General features: G+C 40.4%; 1 protein-coding gene and 1 long non-coding RNA gene across 2 annotated transcripts in view; one reads left to right on the forward strand and one right to left on the reverse strand.

The window, feature by feature from the left end:
• The window catches only part of COG6 (component of oligomeric golgi complex 6), a 57,794-nt gene extending 48,510 nt beyond the window's left edge, over window positions 1-9,284 (reverse strand). The window contains 5 exon segments of the mRNA XM_069802788.1: window positions 4,089-4,147; window positions 7,817-7,888; window positions 8,246-8,389; window positions 8,966-9,106; window positions 9,108-9,284. Coding sequence (XP_069658889.1) covers window positions 4,089-4,147; window positions 7,817-7,888; window positions 8,246-8,389; window positions 8,966-9,106; window positions 9,108-9,269 — 578 coding nt within the window. The 5' untranslated portion in view covers window positions 9,270-9,284.
• On the forward strand, window positions 9,134-18,280 carry LOC138689131 (uncharacterized). The gene is made up of 3 exons (XR_011327963.1): window positions 9,134-9,816; window positions 12,364-12,498; window positions 17,917-18,280. It is a non-coding gene; the product is annotated as an uncharacterized lncRNA (long non-coding RNA).
• The last annotated feature ends 591 nt before the right edge of the window (window positions 18,281-18,871 follow it).

Consider the following 18,871-nt stretch of genomic DNA (forward strand, 5'->3'; position numbering starts at 1 on the left):
AAGTTTTCTGCTTCTAATGTACAGTAATTTTAACTAGTCTTTACAGAGAAAATAAAATCAAAACAAGCAACCTAATTGACCAAAGAAATACACCACCTCTGACATATTCACAATAAAAAAAATGCAATTGTATTAATGGAAGATTACTTTCTTAATGTTATCACATTTATGCCAAATCAGGACTAAAGCTCAGAAACTAAGTTGCAAGAAAAACAATGCTGCAAAGCAACAACCTGAGAATGCAGAAGTTTTAACTCAAATGAGACCTCATTTTCCACCCCAACTATTTAACCAAGTGTCTTAAATCACACATTTTACCAACACAGGAAGTCCCAAATAGCTCATCAGGACTACCAACAGGATACTACGGGTGGACCACTATACCTTCAAACCACAAATATGAGAGACCAGGATGATCAACAAAGAGTTCAGGTAAGCAGCTTAGGAAATTGAAAATCATCTTGTACTACATCTAATTATATAGGTGATAATACAATGCAAAAACTACTTAGCGTAAGAAACCTACCACCCACACAGAACCACTGAGAGAGTCATTCCTTTGCAAATACCACAGAAGAGAAAGAAAACATGCAAGGATGAAAGCATAAACAAGCATTCTTACTTAAAATGTTCATCCTCATACTCAAGTTCCCGTGGCCACTCTGCCTCTTCAGGAAACTATTCTTCACTGCTATCATGCAGTTCTTGATTTAAAAAAAAAAAAAACAAAACCAAAAAAACCCCAAAACACTACACAGGTTCAAATGCCACATAGGAAAAAAATTCTGAAGATATTTTTACATTTGCAAGGTCAAAAAATGTTGCAATCTAAGAAAATAGTTCACTTGCTATTTCAATCTTTCCTTTATTTGTTCTGTATAGCTAGGGGAAAAAAGTTACAACTCCAATAGAAAAGACTTTGGCTATTGCCTTTTCTTTCTCTGGTTTTGAAGTGAACACTCTGTTCTTTTAATTGCAGTTTGCTTAAACTTGATACTAATTATAACACTTTTACAAAATTTAGTTTCCACAAGAACTGACCAGGCATGAAGAGGGTTTACCCAAGCCAAAGGTTCCACCTGTCATTTACTGAAAACAGCCTTAAGACTATTGCAGAAAGACAACTAGACATCTTTGATCAAAGCCAGAGCTAACATGTATTCTTAGAAAATGAAGGGAAGTAAATAAAAAAGCTGTGAAATACAAACTCAGTTATTTGCCTAAGTGACCTTCTATCTTCATCATACTGAGTGAAGGCAGCAGCCCATTCTCCCTAAAATTTCAAATAAAAAAATTAAATATTTTTTAAAAACTGAATCCCTAATTACCGTAAATGCATGAAATACATCTGGAAGTTTACTGTCTCCCCTGAGTTTTAGAACATTGAATCAAATCACAACATTTTCCTCCTATGAAAACATGGTCAGCTAAAGAAAATCAGATAAATGCTAAGCATAATAGAAGACCATTTTTTTTTACTAATAGCTAGCACAGCAAATCATTTACTGAAAATCAGTATTCCTGAACTTATTTTTTAAAAATGGTTAAAAATGCTGAAAACAGATGAGGACTTAATGAAGTACTCAGTGTAGATGGCAGAGTCAAAAAAACTTTCCTTAAGAACAGTGTAAACAACTGGTTCAGCAAAATGACACAATGTATTGTCTCTGCTATTATCAAAATGTTCAGTAACTATCATTGTGAAAACAAAGAATATAACTAATGTGAAAAGGAAGAACATAACTAATTTTATTTTTCAGGGTAATGTTTAAAAACATACCATTACTCAGCACTGATTTAAGAACTTAACTCACAAATACTGTGGTACATAAAACGGAATTTGTTTTTTAAAAAATATTTTGATGTTAAATTAAAAAATTACACAGAAAATTCTACTATATTAGTGCTATTGAAATACAAATTCCCATTATCCTAATCTTCAAGAGACTTCTACCTAACTTGTGTTTTCTTGTGAAAAGCCTATCATAAAATAAACAGCTGGTAGGACCACAGAGAGTAGAAATAGAAATTTGGGACTGATGAAATCTGAATACAACTCTTGTGTTTCATAATAAGAAGAGAGACATCTTTTTATAGGAAGAACTCTAAAAAATTGATTACACTCTGCAATTACTGCCTTGTTCTAGACTGACTGTTCTTGCTTTAGAGTCATTGCTTCAATTGCCATTTTTTTTTAATGGATCCAGCTTTCATCTCTGCATTTCAATCAGACAGCGTTTTCGGACAAGCCTCGGAAGGCAGAAAAGCCATGCCCTCCCAGTTTCACCATTTACTCCTTTGTTGGCTAAGAAATGTCACCTGTTAAGTTGAAGGAACCAGCAATTCAAGACCTGTATTTTGTCTGACTGCAGGCAAGATTTCAGCTTTTCAAGAAACCCCTTATATTTGGTAGCAGAAGCCTCTTCACATGCCTGATGTAAATCAAAGTGATGCATCAGAACACAGTCATGTAATAAGTCAAAAGAAAAGATGACTAGAATGTCCTAAATAGAACAAAACAGCCTTCCCACTGTAGCTTTTGCTTAAAATTTTTCCTAAGTTTAGCCAGGAAAAAAGTTAACTTTGTTAATAAATGGCACTATAAGTCTTCCATAACCATCATACTGTAAGATCACAAGTATTGTTTGGCTTCTGCTAGTGGGTACTTCATGGTATACTTAAAAAAAATAGCCTTTCAAAAGAGAACTTTTTCCCACATTTGCACTCTGAGGTCACACAGACCCTTAGAAGGACAGGCTACTTCCTAAGCGTTTTTTCCTCCTCACACTAGGGGGATGTTCTGTCTCCTAAAGGAATTAGCAGAAAGTCTTTTAAGTAAACTATTGTGCAAGTAAGGACTATATTCTAGAAGTACTGATGTACAGTCTGCATAATCTCCTTTAATGGAATTTAAGGCCAATTAGACATGAACCACTTGAGACTGGTCTTGGTATCTTCCATTCTGCTGCAGAACAAGGAATCAAAGCAGCTTTCCTTTTCTTGAGACTACAAAAAATATGACTACTACTCTGTCCTACTACATCACATATTCGTATTTAAAATAACAATTTTCTAAGACTTGACTCCTGCTCACTTACTTAAACTGTGACTTTGCCAAATCCTTCATTTTATATCAACAAGCATTATATTTTATGCAGTTATTCTACATTCAACTTTTAAAATATGTAGATTACACTCTAACTTCACATTCAGACTCTCACAGGACATAATCCACTTCCTAGTGAAGTCCACAACATGAACCTACTGATTTTGAAAGTGCACCAAGAGCTATCCAAAGCCGTAATTTCTACTAGAAACCTATCACTGGAAATAATAATTCCTAATCTCCAGTGAACTATATATACTTTTCAGAAGAAAGATCATAAAGCAAGGATACTCATTCTTCTACACTGACAAAGCCTAAAGCTGTAAAACCAGGTACCCTAGACATAAAAACAATAAAGATTACTTGATTCTGTCACAGGCTATTATCCCCTTCCCATGAATAAAAATACTGAAAAGAGCAAAATACAAATCTTTTCTTCCACAAGAGGTTGGAGAACCAAGGGAAAAAGTGGTCTGCATTAGGCTCATTAAAGAACATTTATGTATTCCACAGTTAAATACGACAGAGTAGGTTATAATCCAACTTTCTGTTCCTACATACAGTCCCTCAATAAGAGAGTGATTTCCATTGGATATGAAGCATTAACAACAGCAAGAAACCTGTGAAACTGATGAGACACTGGGTAGGTCCATACCTGTTACAAAACAGTATAACTTAGATTATCAGCTGACATTAGATAAAGCACATCCGTATTCTGCATGCTGTACCACTATAACTGATTCTCTTCCCCAAAAGGCCAATTTTTACTGCAACAAGCACCAACACATGTTCTTACCTTATTGTACCCTCTAGTAATAAACTGAGTTCAGTATTTTTATTCCAATTGAGCTACAAACACAGATAGTGTTAAAAACAAAGTACAAATACAAAAAACCCAAAAGTCATTACTCAAAAATAAAGAGTGGCATAATCAGATCTAGAAGAAAATGTCTTCAAGAAATAAATAAGGTGGTATACATACTTTTCTGCCTGGAGTTTTGTAGTTTTTACTATCAAGTCCTGCGTTTGTTCCTTTGCTGCCTAGAATACAGTTAGAATTGTTAAGCATGTGAAAAATACAAACATAGCAAATGTTATTACACAACCTTTAAAATACATAATACTTTTGAAGCTTTCTGACTATAAGCTGTTTAAAGAGTGTACACTTTGAAACAAAAAGCCTTCTTGAAATAAGTATTCATTGTTCTCCCTATTTTCAGGCATGAAAAAATAACCTACCTTATCCATATATATTTTCATCTTTTTATACATTTATATTCACACACAGTTGATTTTTAATTTATATTTAATACAAAGACATTATTATAAATATTAGAAACAGCTCTGATTATTTGGTTGTCCATTGACTGTAAACTGTTTGCTGTTACAAAATGAAAAATGAAAGAAATTCCTTTGGATGCTAAACTGCCCAGTAGCAGTGTCCATCCAGACATTTTAGACAACATGAATACAGCTCTGCTGGTCTAAGCAAGTTTAGCTCTGGAGTCCAAGCAGCTTACAGGGCTGTAAGGACCAAGAAAAATTATTAGGAAAAATTTCTTCACCAAAAGGGCTGTCAAGCACTGGAACAGGCTGCCCAGGGAAGTGGTGGAGTCACCATCCCTGGAGGTATTTAAAAGATGTTTAGATGTGGCACTTAGGGACATGGTTTAGAGGTGGACTTGGCAGTACTAGGTTTACGGTTGGACTCAATGATCTTAAAGGTCTTTTCCAACCTAAATGATTCTCTGATTCTAAGAGCAATGCACTTAAGTTCATCACAGCCCTAAATGTTCAGTGGTGACAACACAAGGGAATCCATGCAGAAATAATTCTGCTACAGACAGCAGCTGCATGACTAAAGGGATTGCTGCAACGAAGTTAGAGTTCTGAAACTTATCACTTGGCAAGAAGATAAAAGACATCCGGAATTGCTGGTTTCCCACTGGATACCACCAGTGATTGTTTAGGCAGAAAAATAAGATATAACAAAAAAAAAAATATCCTGAAATGAAAATGCATTAGTATGGAATAATATTGCAAGTGAAGAGGTGGGAACAGCTGTAAAGATATTGTGTGTGAATAATGTCAAGACTGTAGGAGGTCTAAATTACAGCGTTTGCCAAAATGAAGATGCCAGTCTTGAAACCCCTGAGAGGTCTAATGCAAGTATATATGCACACTGCCACAGCACATTAATTACAATGGAAGAGCAGTCAAGGTACAGGAACGCTTTGAAAGGTGAAAGTAGGACTGCAACCACTCAAGTACAACCTCAGGCATCAGAGGGAGCCTGAGCTGTTCCATGAATATAGACAGCTGAGGTGCCAGCTGCTGAAGTTTTGTAAAGGAAACTTACGGACTAGCATGCAAATTTAATAAAAACTGAACAGAATTTACTGCACACTTAGTAGTTCCCAAATAATTTAAGATATCTTTAAGCATTTTTTTATCTTATATAAATAATAATAGATTTTTTTGATTAATTTTTATTTTAAACTTGTTTTTAATAATATTGATTTTCAATGCTTCAGCCTAACAGAGAAAGACTATTACAACAAAAGACTAGACCTGAACTATTCAGTATAGGAATCTACTAATTCTTTTTTTAGACTTTTTTTCCCCTCCTTCCTTCAGAGTTGCAGATTTTAATAAACCAAAAAGACAGAAGAAGAAATTTGCTTTCTTTCCAGTACCTTCTGGACAGAAGTACTAATTGCCAAGAAGAATGCTAACAGTAGGACAGCAGAAAGGAAGGAAAAGCAGTTTTTCGGGATCTAGCTAGATATATCAGAAAGCCAGTTTTTATTTACATGCATTCAAATACATGCCAAATACTGTTATTATTGTATGTACATAATGGAAAAGCTTTCATCTAACCTAAACAAGGTAACTGGCAGAAAAGAGTCAGACATGCCAGAAAAATCAGAAAGTTGATATTTGATGTGTCTGGCAAATCCAAAATTGAAATATTTTTCTCTTCCTCCCCACCTCAGTATACTAATTAAACTTTCATTATCCTTCAACCCGGCTTTACTCCATTGCAGCACTTGCCTCCTTCTCTCCCTTTCAGCCATTGCATTTATCAAATCACTGTCCTGAAATCAGATCTGACAGTACCCAGTTATTTGGATTGGATGGTATTATAAACTTAAAAAATAAAAAAGGTAAAAAGCTTTTGGCTTATCAATATATAGGCCCTTTCATATATCGTGTTTGCTCTGCTCTTTTAGCACACTTTCCTGCCTTATATGCTATAGATAGTCCTCTTTATATCTTCTATTTGCCCTACTCTTAGTTAATTTTTGTCTTCTTATTCAGCTTGAGCACGTCCTTGCAAGTCTTCATGTCCTATTACAGATAAAATACCAAAGTATTCAACAACTGAGTGCTAGTTCATGGGCTTATTAACTTACTTTACATTCATACAGGCAAAGAAAACATGGTTTGAATTGAGACAAGTTAAGAGTTCTACAGGGCTCTAGAGGAACCCTCATGTGGGGCACAGAACAAAACTACCTACCGACTTTAATAAAAAAAGAAATCACTGCAGGGTGGCTTTAGTCGGGGCGGGGGGGGAGGGGGCAGAATCACAGATGATAGTTACATTTCATGATCTAAAGACAGAAAAGAGTAAAAATCTGCATGGACACTTGGCTCATTTCCACACCTAAGAGTTTAATCAAACAGTCCCTGAACTACACTAGGGAATACATCACATTAACACTGTTCAAAGAGATCCGAGACCTTTGAGGTGCATTACCCACTGCCTTCCAAAACTGAAAATTAAGTACTGCAGTGGGCTACACTGTACTTCCACACTTTCTGCAACAAGTTCATCAAACTACAAACATTCTTATAGAAATTACATACAATGACTATGAACCTGTTCATCTAATTAGGGGGACATCTAAAGTACACACACACACACACTAGGAAGGGAAAAAGCAACTGTTTTCACAGGATTTTTTAGTGAAGGACTCTCACTTATGTGCTATATTCAGAACAGATTTGGTTTGGCAAAACATCTACACTTCAGCATCCATAAACTTTTTAAACTCATCACTGTATTGAATATTGTACATTAAACCCAAGCCAGATTTAGTAATGCATTATAAAACACAACTTTTCTCCCCCCCCCCAGAATATTATGGATTCAGGATTAATACAAAACAGAATTGGTTTTGTTGCCGATCAGCATTTTGAGACAATGTGATGAAACAAAACCAACAGAATGAAGATGGCACACTAGATTCATCTCCCTCTTTGGATTACAAGATATTTTCTTATGAATATACTTGAGCTATTTATATGAACACATAACTCAACAGATGTAGTCAGTGTGTAAGGCACATAAACTTTTAAATGGAAATACACAAATGTAATTAACCCTTTCATCTCACACACATCAAATCTAGTAAAATATTTTCTCTCCACTCACATACAAATGGGTATCACACTGCTGTTCCCAAAATAAGTACATTGCTGCATTCTGAATTGCAATTTGGAAGAAATTAAAATTATTTCCTCAATATATTTTCTAAGTAAGTAAAAAGAAACATATTAATATCCTAAAGTAACACAATACGCAAATAATGGAAACGTCTCAGTGTTGCTGTTAATCCTCCAAAACAATGATTTATCTTTTTAAAAGAAAATAGTCACACCTCAAAAGTAAAACTATACAGGGAACATCTATTTAAATATTACCTTCAAACGACTGGACATATCTTCACAGCAGCTGCTCATCGCTTGCACATCTTCATTTATACTCTCAAGCTCCTAAAGAATTTCAAATAACAGTAACTGTGCTTTAAATCAGAAATGCCATGCCTAGGCCCAGCTTCATCCCACCAAAACAAGATGCCCAAGTTACAAGGAACATAGTTGCTCTAGGCTCCCTCTTAATCAATGGAGGGAACGCACCTCTAAAGATGAGCATTCACTTGGTATTTTTATCTGTTTGAAACATCACCTCTCTCTGCGCAGGATTTTCATCAAATGAAACAAATGATGAAACAATTTTACTGTAAAAGTATATTTGTCCTGGAAAGTCACAATCTCTCTTAATCCTTTTTTTTTTAAATGTTACATAGCAGTACTCTTGCAAGATAGCTAGTCACTCTGCAAAAACGCTACCTCTTTAACTTGCTTGAATATATGGACAAATTCTTCATTTATGGCTAAGCTTCGTCGTTCAATGTCTCCACGCAAGTTTCTTCGAGTGCGCAAACTGTTTTCAACAAAAAAGGTCGAGAGAGCCTTGAGTGCTTCCAGCATTTCCTAGAAAATAAAAAAAGACCTTAACTTTCCACACAGTTACAAAGAATCAGGTTACGTAGTCTGCAACCATCCCAAGTTCACAGCCTTAGGGGAAAAAAAACCAAACCCTACTACGTGATTTTAGAGAAAAAAACCTACCTAAACACACTCCAGATCAGCTGGTAAATCACTGAAATAACTGCTGAGTGTTTCTTCTTCTTGAACGTTGTAACACACAGCTTCGTCTACTATTTTAGAATCGCTTTAATCGGTTAAGGTTACATTCGGTTAAAGCACGACCCATCCACTGCTAGAAAACGCTTAAATCAGAAAAAGCTTACGAGGTGTCCCCTGAGCTCAGCAGTACAAACCTCCCTGCGATTTGAAGGGGTCGAGCAGGAGCGCGGCACGTCGCCGGGGAAGCAAAAAGGAATTTTACCTTTAATCCGCGCTGCGAACATCGGCCGCGGGACGGAGGGAGACGGCAGGGCTCCCTTCCCCGGGCCCCAGCCCCGCACGGCCCGTCCGGCCCGTTCCCCGCAGGGCGCTCCCCACCCGGCAGGCCCCGGCCCCGGCCCCGGCCCCGGCCCGCCTCACCTTGTCGTTGTCCAGGCGAGTCTCCAGGATCTTGTTGAGCTTGCGGGACAGCGGGTTGCTGCCGGGGGCAGCCGGGAGCCCCGGAGCGGGAGGGGCGGGCGGAGGCGGCGCGGCGGTGTCGGCCATGGCTGCGGCCCTCCCTGGCCGCCCCCAGCCAGCGCCGCGGCGGCAGCGGCAGCGGACCGGCTCCGGCGGAAACGCGCTCCCGAGGCTTTGGTTCCGGGCCGGGGCGCAGGCCCGCGGCGGCTGGCTGTGTGAGCCGGGCCTTCGGTCCCGGGTGCAGGTGGCACTCAGGGGAATACATAGAAGATTCCCCCTTGGTGATCAGAAAGAGGGCTCGCTTCCTGAGGTTGGGGAGTCATATTCGCTTCATGAAGTAAATGCTTCAGTTGCAAGCATGACTAAAGAAAGAAAGTAAGCGGACTCTTTATTGCACAGGCTAACGGCAACGGCAGCAAAAGCGCATGGAAGAGAGCTGGCTGCCTTGCTCCGACCGCGCAGTTACCAACACACAGGCCTTACCCCTGAGGTCTTCTCCTTGCCACCCCAGAGCAGCAGAGCTGCCCCTGCTGCAGAGCGGAGGAGCCATGGCTTTGCCAGCCGGGGCCATGGGGGGATCCGTGACCCCCGGGACAGCAGCGGCCGGCTCGGCCTGGCTCCCCTGGGCGGCCCAGGCAGCCTGGCCTGCGACCGGGAGCTGCAGCGTGCCCCTCGGGTTGGCATTGGGTCAAAGAGCCGGAGGAGCGCCGCCCTGCGCCCCTCTCCCCTACCGCAGCCATGACGCGTCCCGTGCGGAGCGCAGAGGTGTGACGGAGGGGTTTCTGTGAGCTTTTCCCAAGGACAGAAAGCAGGTACGTGGGTGGAGGTAAGATGCCACGGAGAGAAGATGACTATATACAGCACACAGCTGTTATTTAGGAAGACGAGGGTCCCGCCACGGTATTAGCTCTGAAAACAACAGCGCCTCGCACGTGCAGTTCAAAGTCTTTCCATTTGTCTGGTGGTGTGTGGATCAAAAAGCAGAGGCTCAAGACGTAGCTTAACTCTGCAGGAGTTTGGGGACTTCACAGTGCTCTCCTGTAGGCTCTTCCCAAAAAGACCTGCAAGTGAATAGGGTAATGTTTGCCTTTATGCCCGAGATGGAGCACTGAACTTCTGAATGTTTTAATCCACTTATTTCTTGTCTTTTAGTTTGAGTCATTTACCTCAGGAAAAAATTATATGACCAGAGCCCCCCCCCAAAATCTTAGCATGATGGTGACAGCGATAGGATATTTTTCTATTTAATTTTTATTTTTTGTTTACTTCCTCACATGGATCCTCTACATAAAAGGCCAGCTTTTCTGAACAGCCTGTCTAGTGCCTTGTTTCTACTCTTGGCTAGTCAGTAAGCAGGTTTTCAAGTATTTTCAGACACCTCATTTCCCTTCTTAGTTTCTGTTCCTGCCCCCTAATTCTCTCATGTTATCTCCTCCTAGATATCTTTTACTCCTGACTAAGCTTCCCAGAGCCAGGATTTCCCTTCTCTGTGTCAGGAACCTTCTTTAGACTTAAAATGAGGAGATAAACCAGCATGCAGTCGTCCCAGGCGTCAGCAATTAATATTTAAGCATGTCAGGAAAATCCTGTTATTAGAAAGATCTCCTCCCAACTATAAATTGGATGTTATTAGCAGTTTGAAGGTTTCAAATGCTGTTAACCTGTTGGATGAGTTGACAGAGTGAAGGTACACCTTGAAGTCTGAAAGACTTGAACATCTGAACCACAAGTGTCAGATAAGTCAAGACCATTGCCAAGTATCATCCAGGAAGTTATACCACAAGCATACAAGGAGCCACAAAGATTTTCCTCTGTCAGTTGGTACATGCATTTTCTTTTGAAGCATCCAGTTCTGCCTTCAGATGCTTCTTGATAGGTGTACATTTTTTCAAGAATGTGTTTCATGAGCCAGAATGCTTCTAGCTAACGTAACACATTGGGCTGGCAGGAACCGACAGGATTTTGAAACAGCATGTGTTTATCTGTGCATGTGTTCTCCCAGGAAAATGGGAAGAGATAATCAAGTGAGCACTTTTTAATCTCCCACAACTGAAAGAAGTATTTGTATGAGGGCACCAGGCCTTACCTTTTGTTCTTCTTTTAGGAATATTAGATTCCCGCTCTCTTTTCCCAATATGCATAATATTTGCAGGCTAGATTTTTCCTCAGATTTTTTTAAGCAAAAATGCAAATGTCATCATGCAATGAGCTCACCATCTAAAACTCAGCTGCTATGCCATGGCATGTATGTGTCACAAAGATGGATTTTGCACGACATTCTTACCAGTTTGCTTGTCCACCAGCAAGCATTGTCCCATTAAATCAACTGGATGTAAATTGTGGGATAAATCGACTGGGAGCTTGTGTTCTGTAACTGCCAGAAGGGACTTTGATTTCAGATATCAGTTTCTGTGTATGAATGGACATTTTGTGAGTGTGTGTAATTTACTCAAGCATAAGTTCCCTTACCAAAGCTAGATTCAGCAACAAAACTACAGATGTCAGCAAAGAAATGTCTGGTATGTGGTGTTTTCTGTAGATTCTCTTATCTCAGTTCCTTATTATGTTGGTTTTTGGGGGTTTGGTGGGTTTTTTTTCCCTCAGGAATAGACAGCAAAATAAGTGTTACCACTATGCAACTGGTGAACGTGTTCACAAAACACTCATTTAGTGCACTACACACAGGACCACAGTTTAGCCTGCAGAACAATGAATGTGTGGTCTGTAGAATGCCACCTGCCATCTACGTAGCCCACACTAATAATGCCGTTGCACTTTCAAATGCTTGGAGTTACATGTACTTTTTGAAGGCAAAGACAAAAGGTTTGTAGTAGTCACCTGAATCTGTTCCTCAAAAGGCATTATTTAGGCAGATTATTTAAAAGGCAGAATAAAACTACACTGGATGAATAGGTTGACTGGGTCAAAGAGGTGACTGGAGCTGCTACTTCCCTACCCTGTGGCAAAAGAGGAGGGATAGAGCAGGACATAAAGGAAATGTTTTCTTAAATACAGAGCAGGAGGAATAGCCCTTGCTATGGGTGTTGTCATAGGCAAATGATGGTAAGAAAGGAGGATTTTTGTGATGAAGGAAGAAGAAAATGTAAAAATACATTAGAAGAAGAATAATAGAAGAGATTGAGGTAGGAATAGGGAGGCAGGAAGGGAGGAAAGAAGGAAGAAAAAACAGACTAATGCAGAGCTTGCCTCAGTATGGTGCACAGAAGACATAGGAACAGGAAAGATTATGAAATCAAGTTAGGGAGGTGAAAGGTCATATAACAAATGCCCATAATTAGTTGTATTTTCTTACAGTGTAATAGATAAAAATAATTTGACAATGCTACTGTTACATACAGTTTACAGGCCCTGATGGTTTCAGCTGCGGTGAAGAACACCTGCAGGAAGCTGGCTATAGTAACTTGCTGCTCAGCTATGCCATCCCTGTGAAAGTGATAATAGCCCTTTATGCTGCAGCCCCTATAGAAGATCAGGTGAGTGGAACTCAGCTCTGCCAGGCTCTCCACTGCACACAACATACCCCAAAAGAAATCCATAACTGCCTTATGTTCTTCACTAGTTCTCTGCCATCAAATTATTCATTGGCTTTCTCCAGCATTTTGATGTCATTTTGTGCTGTGGTTGGGCTAGAAATTCAGCTGATAGGCAGGAGCACAGGAAAATGTTCTGTGTCTTTAAGTCAATTAGAGTCGGAGTTTTTGATGGTTTATTTTCCAAGAGGTTAATGTCGTAGATACTTTTCACTAGACCAAATCAGCCCATTCCTTGAGCTAACAATTTTTCAAAACTCAGACAGCGTGGACCCCATTCTGCAAATTAAGGTATGACTCCGTGAGTGATTTGGCCAAAGGTCATCCTGACAGCAGCCTGTAGTCACGTAGTGAAACCTGTCTGTGTCCCTTGAAGGTCCAGAAGAATGTACCGTCTGAAGTTTTCAGTTAGCACATACTATCTCACTTGAGGATTTATTGTCATGCCTCACAGTCAGCAGTAGTGGCTATAATATATGTGATGCTGAATCAGCCACCTGGTTGAGGAGCTGTAAAACTCCTGTTTGTTATAACTCACTGAAAAGATAACACTAGCAGTACAGCATGCACTTCAATGCATACCAAACCCATGAAATCTTCCTGTTCATCTCGTGCTAAAAAAAAACAACCATTGATTTCAAGGGAAGTACTGTGTCAGCAAAACTAATAGGGTTTGGTCTAAATATATTTGGCTCTAGAACTCTGCACAATACAAGACTTCTCTAAGGAAGTGGTCATCTAAACTACAAGGCCACATCCCCAGCAAGGTCAATAGTGTTGGTCATGGCACTTCCACTCACTTCAGTGAGGGCCCAAATTTCACCCAGCAAAAAAGAAACAAATGGCTTAGATGGTGGAGCCAGGAGAACTAATATCTGCTTTTGGCTGACTAACCGCATCACCTTAGTGACACTATGTCTCTGTGGCTGAGTTATAAAGCTTATCTTCCTTTGCATATGCTCATTAGTATGCCGATGAGATCTGTAATATAGGAGATTGTTGTTACCATTATAATAACAATATAGCAACGAAGAGGAAAATTTTTGCCAAAAAAAAGTAGAAGCAGGACACAAGTAACACATGATATAATGCTAATGGTGTATGCCAGACCTGCTATCCTTTCTCTTCACGCAAGGACTGCCTATGTCCTGCTGGCAAAAAGTGTCTGGAATGTGTTCTGTTTTACAGATGAAATAAAAGTAACCCAAACAACTGAACAAAAATTACAACTATTCACCATCAGGCAAAGAAACAGTACTCTTCACTATGTCCTGATCTCAGCTGAGGTCAGTCTCTAGCAAAGAAAATCTAGAGAATGATACCTAAATTACTGGGCAGTGCCTTCACATCAGCCAATCAGCACAAGGCCATCTATGGGATCATGACATGGCCATGACGTGGATCATGAGAAGCCAAAGGTAGATCTAATAAATCATGAGAATGATGGCATTAGAAAAAATGTATTTGAGTACGTACATCAGCAGCACATGTTTTAACACAGACCATACCTGCTGCAAACTTGGCAGAGTTCCCTTTTTTGACAGCTCCTCCAGCTGCTGTATTTTAATCCAGTCCTGTGGGTCAAATATCCATGTCTTGCGGATCTCAGTTGAATCTCATAGTTTTTTCTTCCCTTGACTTTTCTGGTGAGTTTCATGTGAACAGACTGTTCACTGCGATCCCTTAATGGAAATCCAGACCACTGCCTTAAGCCCCCACAGCTAATGATGAACCATGACCCTTCTTCACCAAAATGCCTGCATAGCTTAGGCAATTCTTGTCATCCCCAGAACCCAACCACTATGGTCGCTTTGTGTTAACAGTTCAAGTCACTGAAGATGCATGATAAATGTAGCATATATTGCTGCCATTCAGGATTCATTCAGGATTCCAAGATAGTATTGCTCCGCTTGGCAGGACGAGAGATGCATAAATATAGACATAGTAATAAAATGTATAATGAAGTGCATTTTTGCAGCCTTTTCCATTTCATTTTCTCTATTGCATTGACTGGCTGGTCTCTGTTTTGAAGCCCATTTGTCTTTTCCAAAGCTCCTTTTAAACTCCTGTTGTATAACTTTTGCCCTCTTGCTCTTTTTGCTTCTGCCCACACACACACTTCTGCAATGCAGGCAGGGTAGTATGACTGGCTCCTCTCAGCTCCAGCCAATTTCTTTACCATAGTGACTATCCAAGGTACAGTCTTCAGTGTTAATAACTGCTATACTGGATCTGATAGCTGTTCCTTGGTTTGTAGTTGCATAAGATGATAAGACTTCTCACCTTGCTAACCCAGCAAATCCTGCACAAATGTTCATATAGGCACAGGAGGGACAGGAGTATATAGCAAGGGACACTTGGGGGATAGGACTTCCCTTATAAATGGCAGCTAACAATTTTGTCAGGCAAAAGTGAATCTGGAACCATGAGGGCACAAGGAACTCTTGAGGGGACAACGAACGGTGTGGCATAAGGGCAAAAGTAGGCCAGCTTGACCACAAAAGCCATCTTCTTGTGAAACTGCACCTTAGGGATGTTATTAATGCAAGTCACATAAAAATACTGACAATCATGGCGATTTTCATAGCAGCATTACATCAACCTAATTTTACAGGTATGAGTGTCATAAACAGGTTTCCCTAGTGCTCATAAAAACTCTGTTTGGGTGAATTTAATGGAACTCTATTGCTACAGCAGGAAAAGTAAAAGTTTCCAAAATGCCAGAAGTCACACTCTCTGACATCTGCCAGGAGGGAAGCAAAACAACATCTCAGCAACTCCAGTGTGGAGCTACCTGTTATATCTGGATTTGATTCCCTCTGTAAAGTTCACTCAGAAATGTTCTTCTGGCTTGCCTCGACCATTCATCTTTGTGTGTCAGCTCATGCAGCCCTTCCAAAGCCTTGGTGAGATGCCATCACCCTCAGAGATGCTGGAGAGCTGCAGTGGATAAAAATAACTTATTAGTTAGCGGCTGACACTGGTCGCAGTCACTGCAGATGAGTTGCAAACAATTTCTCTGCAAAGATCTGCTCACCTCCAGAAGAAATATGTTTAAGCCTGCAGATTCTTGCTACAATTATCTGCCATCCCTTTCTGGTGGTCATTTCTGCTTTCATGGCATTATTACAGGACTGGCATTGTCATGACTGACACACTGGAAGCCAATAACTATGTCCCCAAGGGAAGGCAAAGGTCATAGGAAGCAACCTTGTTTCTAATCTTTGGCATCTCTGGTGAATATTTATCCATTTGCAATCTGAAATAGTGAGGCTGGAATGAGTCTGGGCAGCTTTGCCAAGAATGGGCAGGGTGACAGTGACCTAGTCTGTCCCAGCTGGCTGCAGGACAGCAGGCAGGAGCACGGTGATGGGCTTTGAAATGCAGGGGGAGGACAGCTCAGCCTTGCCACCCTGGGTGATGCAGCTGTCAGGTGGCTGGATAGTACTGATGTCATCGCTCTGTGATTACATTGGAAGGAAAAAGCATTGTGCATTTTCCTGCTCAGATGAGGGTTTTGCCAATGCAGGAGTTCTGTGTCAGCATATACTGCAGCTGAGTAGGTCGGTTCGGCTGGCGTACAGCACGGCGTCAACAGCTTTGCGAAGCACTCGCATTCTCTGGCAGGAGCTCAAGGAGCATTTCCAGCAGCCTCCAATTACAGTATTAATTACAAGAGACTATCAAGTTCCCCAGAATAGGCCCAAGCTTCCTTGTGCATGCAAACTGGCAAGGACTTTCTTGTCCATGCAGGTAGGGCTCTCTTCAGAACATCAGTCAGCCTGTTTATACATCACCCATCACTTTCAACTTCCTTAAACAATGACACCTTAAAACATTGTTGTGCATACAGAGCACATGCCTTTCAAAAAGCAAATGTCAAGTTGAATGAACTGCCAATCTGGAGGTTTTGAAAGGATATTTTAATGTTAATTTTGGTGATTAGTGGCTTCTTTCTACTTTTGTCCCATACATGGCCTTTTATGTGATAAACTCTAGAGTTCTAATAATACAGGCACAATAACACCTTGAAGAGAAGCATCAGGTGCCTCACCCAGATTGCAGATTGCAGCGCTAACTGGCAGAAATTAGCAGATTGTCTTCAAACGATATTTGTGCCTCACTGCGGAAAGATTATGGCAAGAAATGTCCATGCTGGCATGGAGCTAGGCTTTCCTTTCACTAGTCAAAAAGCAGGGTATTTTGCTGCTTTACTAGTGGTGTGATTGCTGATCCACTGCTGATACAGGAAGCTCTGAATATTAAGTAGCCTGAATCTCTTCTTGCTCTCTTCAGCTTGGATACCTGAAGACTTGAAGACAAAATTAAGTACTTATGGTGGGATACAGCTTACTGGTCTTCTACTATCTCAAAGTCAGAGGTGAAGTCCAGAGCTAACCACCCTATCAGAGGAGTGAAAGAAAGGCACTTTCAGAAGGCAATTCATCCTGAGATTTCTACCTAGTCCTCTCCACTGGCTGCATAGAAAACTTGTATGATGGACCATTGGCTAGACACTGAATTTTTTTTGCCCCTGTTGGTCTGACTGTGGCTTTTGATTCTCTGCAAATAATACCAAGAATGTGCCCCAGCTTCAGTCCTGCAGAAACGAAATAACTGTGTCTGAATGCTGGTTTAAGCCCAGACTCTCCTTATACTCATGGGTAAGGGGTAAAAAACCCAGGATGTTTGATTTTACAATTAATTAAATAAAATGTTTTATTTTCACAGTAAAACAATCCACTTGTTGCCTGTAGGCATGTGACATATCATCCAGACGCATATCATTTTGGGTGACATATCATGGACTTGCCAGTTGCAAAGGTAGAACTGCCCAAGGGCTAGTTTAATTTTTGCACCTGAATCAGAAAAACTTTTAGGTTTTCATTCATAAATCAATGGTGCAGTCTAGTTCATACCTGCTTCTTCTGTCTCCTCTTCTTCTGCGTCTCCTTTCTTTATTCATTTTGTCACCGCCTCTCCATCTTCCCATGCAAATCCATCTCTCAGAGGTACGCGTTTCACTCTATCAGACATATGCCTACTTGGGATGCATTACTCACCTCCTCAGATACCAATATTAATCAAGTTTTCTTTTAGCATGATGGGGTTTGTACAATTTCTGTTATCAGTAGCAGAGATATTATGCCAGCACACCACCACGGAGATATCGGCTTGTGTCCGATTCATTGAAATGAATAGTTGTTTTACGAGAAACTTGAGCATGAGCAGGAATAGGTGTATTAAGCTCCATTCTCCAAAGTGTCGGGCACTGGCTCGAAGATGTGCTGAAGTGCTTGGTGATTCATGGCCAGAGTTTCTGTTTTACAAGGTTGAGCCAAAGTTCCTTTCTTTTTTCAGTCACTGAAGTTAACAGAAGCACACATGGATGGGTATTGCAGTGTCTATTAACTTCAGCTGAAGAAACAAGATGGTTGTGAAGAAAGAGGAAAGACAACTCTCACTGCCTCAGTCAGAGAGGAAGGATGCATTGACTTCCTGAATTTGGAAGGAGAGAATAAGAAATAATTAATTCCCTCCTCATCGCTGTCGCAGCCCCATTCTGCCTTGTTTTCCTCCAGATGGTTAAAGGGCTGAGCGATGGGCAGTTCTTTAATATGCAGAGCTACCACGGCCCTGTCTTATCAAAGGTGAAAGTGGCTTAGCAAATATCTAGCTTCTCTAAGAACAGCTTATGGTGTATATTTGAGTGAAGGATTTTTGGGGGGGGGGGGGGGGAAGAGTCCTCGGTTTAATGGGTAATTTCCCTTGAAAATGGTAAACTGCAAATTAAAAGGCAAAAAGCAATTAATTATTGAAATGATAATATCCTTGTAAAGGTTAAGAGGTAATATAAATGAAGTTCCTGTGAGCACATTAATGGAATTACTATCTTCCCCCTTAAAAGTGGCAACTGTAACGACCTTGCTAATTAGCTTTTTCATCGTGAAAAGGAATATTGAAATACGTAGTTATATTGCAGAAGCACAATCTATGACTAGGTTATTTTGCTACAACATAATATAGAGAGAACCCTTTTACATGCAGTTGAGAGCTCTTCCAGAGCACATAGCTTTTGGTGGAAGCAGGAAACAATGCATTTGAATGACATAGGAAGAACATCTTGTAATTTGGAAGGATAACACAGGCCAAAGCAAAAGATTAACACAGACACAGAGACCAAGATACACCTCTCTTCAGCTTGCTGCAGCTTTGCTGTGAGCACAACGCATGGCCAGAACATGATTCAACCCACTGTGGCTGAATAGGTGCCTATCGCTCCCCACTCACAGTGCAGGGCAGGTAGCCTGGGCTC

This window comes from Haliaeetus albicilla, chromosome 15 (genome assembly GCF_947461875.1).
Source record: "Haliaeetus albicilla chromosome 15, bHalAlb1.1, whole genome shotgun sequence".
Classification (NCBI taxonomy): domain Eukaryota; kingdom Metazoa; phylum Chordata; class Aves; order Accipitriformes; family Accipitridae; genus Haliaeetus; species Haliaeetus albicilla.